We start from the raw sequence: 7,554 nt of genomic DNA, 5'->3' as shown, positions 1-7,554 counted from the left end.
CCCCTCCTCCTCGTTGAACCAAACAACCAAACGGCCTACTAACAAACAAACAGTCAAAAAATTCACCAACCAAACAACCCATTAAAAATAAACCCCCCTAAAAAAATAATCCACCAACCTGCTGACAAACAACCCGGCCACAGGACAGACAATTGTTCACAAGCTGATGTTTAACGGCCTGGGGAAACAAATCATAAATTTTTTAAATAAAATATTCAAAAAGGAGAAAATGATTTAAAAACAAAAAACTAGAAATTTAAAATCAAATCAATTCTACAAAAAAAATTTACCCTCAAAATGTTCTTTTTTGTAATTTTTGATCAAATTGCTCATTAACATGTTTAAAATTTTTTAACATTTAACCTGGCATTCGCAGGGATGTCTGCCCGTTAGTAAAACTACATCACTCATCTTTCCGTCCTTACTGTACAGGGGAACAAACTGTACAGTTTAGTGTGTTTATACTCAAGTACATTGTATACTTATTGTACAGTTTAGTGTGTTTATACTCAAGTACAGTGTATACTTAATGTACAGGGGAACATACTGTACAGTTTGGTGTGATTATACTCAAGTACAGTGTATACACTTACTGTACAGGGGAACATACTATACAGTTTAGTGTGTTTATACTCCAGTACAGTGTATACCTGCTGTACAGTTTAGTGTGTTTATACTCAAGTACAGTGTATACTTACTGTACAGGGGAACATACTGTATAGTTTAGTGTGTTTATACTCAAGTACAGTGTATACTTACTGTACAGGGGAACATACTATACAGTTTAGTGTGTTTACACTCAAGTACAGTGTATATTTACTGTACAGGGGAACAAACTGTACAGTTTAGTGAGTATATACTCAACTACAGTGTATACTTACTGTACAGGGGAACATACTGTACAGTTTAGTGTGTTTATACGCAAGTACAGTGTATACTTACTTTATAGAGGAACAAACTGTACAGTTTAGTGTGTTTATACTCAAGTACAGTGTATACTTACTGTACAGGGGAACATACTGTACAGTTTAGTGTGTTTATACTCAAGTACAGTGTATACTTACTGTACAGGGGAACATACTGTACAGTTTAGTGTGTTTAGTGTATACTTACTGTACAGGGGAACATACTGTACAGTTTAGTGTGTTTATACTCAAGTACAGTATTTACATATGGTACTGGAGTACATATTGTACAAATTGGTGTTTATATTTTAGCACAGTATTTTCTTTATGTAAGGGGCTACATCTGTACAATGTACATACTTAATCTATGGTTAAATTGTGTAAACAAACATGTGTGTGTACACTGTTGACTACAATGTACAATTTTATGTTCACACAAATGCGTAACTACAATTCCAAATCCGTTATTAAAGATGATAAGATTGTGTAGGTTCCCTGGTCCGATAATATGCAGCTATAGTTTCATGATCCAACATTATATTAATTCCAAATCTGTTATTAAAGGTAATAAGATTGTGTAGGTTCCCTGGTCCGACAATATGATCCAACATTGTATTAATTTACAGGGTTACCCACAATTGAGACTTTAGAGACGGAATTTTTTCAGAATCATTTCTTACATGCAAGGTTTCATGCATTTTTGAACTTGTTTTTTACTTCAAATTGTTCAGAGATAAAAGTGTAAAACACACTTTTCCTTGTTTTTCTTGGACGCTTCTTTATCTTCATTTTCTTTATCTGCTCCTGCTCCCCCTCCTACCCCTCCCCCTGCTCCTCCTCCTCCCACGCCCTTTCCCTTCTTCTTCTGAGATAGTTTTAATTGTTATAATATTTTTGTGGGTCGGGGGGGGGGGGGGGGGGGAAATAGACTTAGATTTGCAAGTAGTGTTATCTCTTTTAATTAATTTTGCCTTTAAAATCTATAACAAAACACAACTTCTGTCATAAAAACTACTAAACAACCAATCTAATATTTATAATCACGATTTTCAGACATCAAAATAGATCTCACTGATTACCTTTGAGATTAAGGGAAATCTGCCAAGCTTAACAAATCGACAAAATCTCTCATTTAATGAAAATCTGGCAATTGAGGGAAAATCTGCCAATTTAGGGAGAAATCTAAAGGAAAATGTGACATTTTAATGGAAAACCTGCCATTTAAAGGAGTAATCTGTCAATTTTAGAGAAAATCTGCGAATTTGAGGGAAAACGTCCCAATTTGAGGGAAAATCTACTAATTTATAGGAAAATGTGCCAATTTAAGGGAAACTCTGGGAAGTTTAGGGAAAATGTGCTAGCTAATAATAATGATTTACAAAACTAGTTCCTTGGCTCCGCCTCGGACAGCATATTCATCCAGCTCCTCATCCCTCTTCTTATACACCGTCACACCGGGTCCGCCTAATCAATCAATCGATCAATCCAAATATTTAAATAAATAAATAAATAAATAAATATATCTGTTTAAAGCTTAGGGGAAGAATAATTAAAATTCAACTCAAATTTGGATTTAAAAATATAAAAGTACGTAAGTAAATAATTATTGTTATACCCTCAAACGACCAAAAAACCACAAAAAAATCTTACCATTTCTTTCTTGAAAATTTAGTTTGGTTATTGGTATGACAAAAGTGTGAAGATGCCTATTTTGTTGAAAAATTATCCCCCCTCCCCCATCTCCCCATTTTGAAAACAACGACAAACATAGAAAGGCGTCTTAGCAGACTTTTGCAGAAATCGACGGGCAGTATTTTTTGCGGATTTTCGGAAAAAAAGTGACTTGTGCATTTTTTGCTAGTCAGAAAAAAACGGAGATATCATTCGATTTAGATCAGATAACGGCTCAAGGGTACCGTTGTAAATCGGGCTTTGCCATGACAAAAGTGTGAAGGTGCCTATTTTCTTGAAAAATTATTTTCCACCATTTTGTAAGTTATTTTTTTCTTCCAGATGTTAGATATTTGTTTATAGTTTTTTTTTGCTGAATCGGGGAAAATTAATTAAGTTTTGTAACCAACTTAATAAAAAAAAACATTTGTCTTCTGATGTCCAATTGAAAATGTACATTAATGTAATAATTAAGCGGAAATATATCTAAAATGCAAGTTTATTTTAACGTAATTTTGATACTTTTGTAAACAAATAACAAGAGCCTTCATGTACAGGGACAGGAAAGTGTTCCTACTATTGTACAAACAGTTTGTTCGTTGCCATTTAGAATTTGCCATCCCGGCCTGGTCACCCTGGTTAGTAAAAGATATTGAAATCCTAGAACGAGTCCAGAAAAAAAGCAGTTAATTTCATAGTTGGTCCATCTGGTAAAACTTATGAAGAAAAACTATCTGAGCTTAATTTGACCTCACTTGCTGATCGCCGAAAAAAAGTTTGACCTCGTACAAACTTTTAAGATTTTGAATGGTCATGATCGTGTAGATGCCTCAATTTGGTTTACAACAGTTGGAGACAGTGCTAATAGACTGACCAGAAACACTGCCTACAGTATGAACCTTGCTGCCACTATATCAAGAACAGATATTAGAAGAAATTTCTTCTCCAACAGAGTAGTAAATCTTTGGAACAGTCTACCTACAGATATAAAAGATTCCAGAACAGTAAAAATATTCAAGACAAGACTGGAGAACATTAATCTGTAACTCTATTTATGCAATCAGGATCAGTGTGGGCGAGACTATTTATGCAATCAGGATCAGTGTGGGCGAGACTATTTATGCCATCAGGATCAGTGTGGGCGAGACTACTTTTGGAGCCCTGTTTCGAGGAATACACTGTTCCGTGAGGACTAAACTGACATCTGCGCTATGGACCAAGAGGCCCTCTGCAGATTACTCTACAAACAAGTAAGTAATAAAATACGGAATTGTGTCAAATTGATAACATAACGGTTCATTTATAAAACCGTTATCTAATAAATAATGTGCAAGATAACGTTGTTAATCGAGCTTGAGAAGTATCTGATTCTGACAATTTACTCAATTGTTTCTGTAGCGAGAAAGATAAACTTGATTTAATGCAAAGATGGCAATGTCCGATATACAACGGTACCCTTGAAAGCTTCGTCTGATCAAATATGAATTAGATATTAATGTTTTTGTTTTATTTTAACAGTTTAATTTCATTAGTGGGTTCTCTGAAAAAGTGACCTGCGCATTTCAAGCTTATAAGAAACAATGAAGATGTTATTCGATTCCACATTTTGTAACAGATTAGGTTTCAAGGGTACCGTTGTGAATCAGGCGTTGCCATCTTTAAATGTCGGGTCAACTAAATGTCCCGGATTTTTTCACCTTTAACACTGTCCCCGACTTTATACTCCATTTTACAGGTTTAAATCTGAAAACATGACATATGTTTCATTAGTGACAATAATTCGACAGTTTTAATAAATCCATTTTTTATAATTTTACAAAAAGAGCTATATTCGACTAATTGAGATAAAAAATATGAATTCCCGAACTAAGAAAAGAACATTTAACGCAATTCTAAACTTCCCTGCATTTACAAAGGGCCATCATTGATTCACAAAAGTACCAATGGCTAGCAGTTGTTTTTACTTCAAAGTTGAAATAAAAATGTTGTGAATTATTGATGGCTTACAATATCTGCAGGGTGACATAAAAACTTCGCAAACATTCTCTTGAGAAAATGCGGGAAAACTGAACTCTGGTTTCCTTAAACCTCGTGATCAAACTGACCGGGCTGCTTTCTCTGAAGGCGATCATGCTCCTGACAAATCAATCAATCAATAAACTTTAAAATTAAGTTAGATATAAGTAATATTAGCAATATATCCGTATATATATATATATATATATATATACGGATATATATGTATATATATATGGATAGGATAATCAATGCGAGTAAAGGTTCACTCTTAATTTTTTGGGGTTTAAATTAGTTTTTTTATCTAAAAAAACTCTCATAATTTCAAGTGACCACCCTAAGAGGGACATGTCCGATTTACAACTTTACCCTTAAACTCTTTATCTGAGTAAAACTGAGTAAGATATCGCTGTTTTCTAGATTCAGAAATATTTAATTTTCACAATTAAATTCTTTATTTATGGGCCAGAAATTCGAACGTAGCTTCTATAAAAAAATGACAATAAAAAAGTATAAATTTTAAGGTAAAAATCATGAATATCTCATTCCTTAATTCATTATGACTGCCAACAGTCCCTTTAAGTAAAATACTTTTTAACATATCTCGTGGTCGATGTGAAAAATGTGAAAATGAAAAATTAACCCTTTTTATGATTTATTTGATAAGATTTCATTCTGAAAACTTGATTCAAAGGCTGAGAAACTAAATTGATTGATTGATATATTTCCTTCTCTGATGCATCGTAGATAAGGTAGGCGATTATAAAAGGAGGAACCACGGTCAGAATAGATCGCCTAGATTATTTAAGTAATTCATTATTCAAATATAAATCTATCAAGAAAGTAAAAAATTTAAAAATAAATCCAGAAATTGATATCTACCTAATTCTCCAGAGTGTATTAGGAACTCCACTAGAAATAGCTCCGGCAAAAGCTCTCTGTTCCATGGGAGAAAGATGGTACTTCGTTGTACCTCTCACCTGAAATTAGATGTATTTATGGGTTAAAACAATTATGGACATTACAAAAATATCACACTTCAGAATGACATTTCAGGGGTTGCTCACGTACATTTAAAAAGATTATTGTGTAAAAATCTGCTCTATTGCGTACATTTAAAGAGGTTATTGTGTATAAATCTGCTCTATTGCGTGCATTTAAAGATGTTATTGTTAAAAATCTGCTCTATTGCGTACATTTAAAGAGGTTATTGTGTATAAATCTGCTCTATTGCGTACATTTGAAAATATTGTGTATAAATCTGCTCTATTGTGTACATTAAAAAAGGTTATTGTGTATAAATCTGCTCTATTGCGTACATTTAAAAAGGTTATTGTGTATAAATCTGCTCTGTTGCGTACATTTAAAGAGGTTGTTGTGTATAAATCTGCTCTATTGCGTACATTTGAAGAGGTTATTCATATTGTGTAAAAATCCGCTCTATTGCACACATTTAAAGAAGTTTTTGTGTAAAAATCTGCTCTATTGCGTACATTTAAAAAGATTATTGTGTATAAATTGCTGAAAAATCATAAAATTTATAGCTTTTAAACGAGAAATCACAATGGATTCAGGTGGATAATCTAGGTATTAGAAATAGATTCTAACCACAAGCACGCCTAGAGTATTTGTTTCATCTCCGTGTATAAAATACAACAGTTAGCGGAAATGACCCGTTTCCCGTAAGAACTTAACATCCTTCCCCTCCCCCCCCCCTCCCCCGGAAACCTGTATTATCAAGGTCGTACATACTTTAATGTCACATAACATGATTTTTACAGATAGATCAACGGCTAAAGGGGAGGCATTATTCTTAAAGCAGAAAATAGACGGGGGTTTCATCTTATATTTGTATAAAGAAAACCTACCTAAAATAATCAAAAAGTATCTTGTCTAACTTATTAAATAAAAAAATGGCATCTTACCTTAACTCCAAGGTGGCCGAAGCCGAGACCAAATCTGACCAGGGAAGTTCTCATTTTGTCTAAAATAAAAAATGTTCTAAACTTTATTTATATCATGCACATTTTTAACTATAAATGTTTTACAGTCGGCCAAAACACTTAAATAATTCAGAGACAATGGATAACGAAATAATTAATAAAAAGGGCTTAAAAACTTCGAGAATTTCCATGCGTTTTGTAATTTGCGGATTTATGGCTGATTCAAAAGTGTACACAGACAGAAGGTAGCAGACATGTTTTATAGCTTTCTCAAAAATTCACAAAACCTCGTCAAAGTTGTACTTTCTCAATGCTATCTCATTTGGACTACTGCCGTTTGAACTATTGTTCATTTGAACTATTGCTCATTTGAACTATTTTTTAGTTCATTTGAACTATTTTTATTTGAACTATTAAATTATTAATGAAATAAACAAAAAATAGTTCAAGTGAACATAAAAATAGTTCAAATGAAAAAAAAATAGTTTAAATGAAAAAAAAAATAGTTCAAATAAATAAAAAAATAGTTCAAATGAACAAAAAAATAGTTCAAATGAACATAAAAATAGTTCAAATGGACAAAAAAAATAGTTCAAACGAACAAAAAAATAGTTCAAATGAACAAAAAAATAGTTTAATTTGAACTATTTTTTACCTAACCTAACCTAACCTAACCTAACCTATTCTTTTTGTCCATTTGTATCCACCAATTCATTATTATCTTATAGTTTTACACGGTCCATTTAAACTATTTTTTTTTTTCATTTGAACTATTTCATTTGAACTATTTTCATGTTCATTTGAACTATTTTTATGTTCATTCTGTGTAATGTTTATCTAATTAATTGTCATGAATATAACTTTATGAAGATTAAAAAAAAACATTTTAAAACTTAATTGGGGTAGAAAAATAGTTCAAATGACCAAGAAATGCGTTGATTTAAACTACAGGATATGACGTCATGTCAGTAGTTCAAATGAACAATAGTTCAAACGAACAATAGTTCAAAAGTACCAGT

General features: G+C 32.5%; 2 protein-coding genes across 2 annotated transcripts in view; both read right to left on the bottom strand.

The window, feature by feature from the left end:
* The window catches only part of LOC111717176 (activating signal cointegrator 1), a 14,872-nt gene extending 10,641 nt beyond the window's left edge, over window positions 1-4,231 (bottom strand). Inside the window, exons 1-5 of the mRNA XM_023492686.1 lie at window positions 4,130-4,231; window positions 2,296-2,369; window positions 1,663-1,770; window positions 364-441; window positions 105-178 (exon numbers count right to left, since the gene is read on the bottom strand). Coding sequence (XP_023348454.1) covers window positions 105-178; window positions 364-441; window positions 1,663-1,770; window positions 2,296-2,369; window positions 4,130-4,181 — 386 coding nt within the window. The 5' untranslated portion in view covers window positions 4,182-4,231. The remainder of the gene's footprint in view (window positions 1-104; window positions 179-363; window positions 442-1,662; window positions 1,771-2,295; window positions 2,370-4,129) is intronic.
* An 87-nt stretch (window positions 4,232-4,318) lies between these two features.
* LOC111717172 (cytochrome b-c1 complex subunit 8) lies at window positions 4,319-6,621 on the bottom strand. Its single transcript, XM_023492683.1, has 4 exons — window positions 6,518-6,621; window positions 5,475-5,572; window positions 5,321-5,387; window positions 4,319-4,712 (listed from the first exon to the last, which is right to left on the bottom strand). The coding sequence occupies exons 1-4, from the start codon at window positions 6,569-6,571 to the stop codon at window positions 4,659-4,661; spliced, it is 273 nt and encodes a 90-aa protein (XP_023348451.1). The 5' UTR covers window positions 6,572-6,621; the 3' UTR covers window positions 4,319-4,658.
* Between the last annotated feature and the right edge of the window lie 933 nt (window positions 6,622-7,554).

This window comes from Eurytemora carolleeae, unplaced genomic scaffold (assembly GCF_000591075.1).
Source record: "Eurytemora carolleeae unplaced genomic scaffold, Eaff_2.0 scaffold1515, whole genome shotgun sequence".
In the NCBI taxonomy this organism is placed as follows: domain Eukaryota; kingdom Metazoa; phylum Arthropoda; class Copepoda; order Calanoida; family Temoridae; genus Eurytemora; species Eurytemora carolleeae.
This window is presented reverse-complemented; position numbering and strand designations above follow the sequence as displayed.

Excerpts from the sequence above, each read along its gene's own strand:
- LOC111717172 (XM_023492683.1), bottom strand. The coding sequence starts at position 6,571 with ATGAGAACTTCCCTGGTCAGATTTGGTCTCGGCTTCGGCCACCTTGGA. Across the intron at positions 5,573-6,517 it reads TCGGCCACCTTGGAGTTAAG|GTGAGAGGTACAACGAAGTA; the intron begins GTAAGATGCCAT and ends ATCTAATTTCAG. Across the intron at positions 4,713-5,320 it reads TCTACGATGCATCAGAGAAG|GAGCATGATCGCCTTCAGAG; the intron begins GAAATATATCAA and ends TTGATTTGTCAG.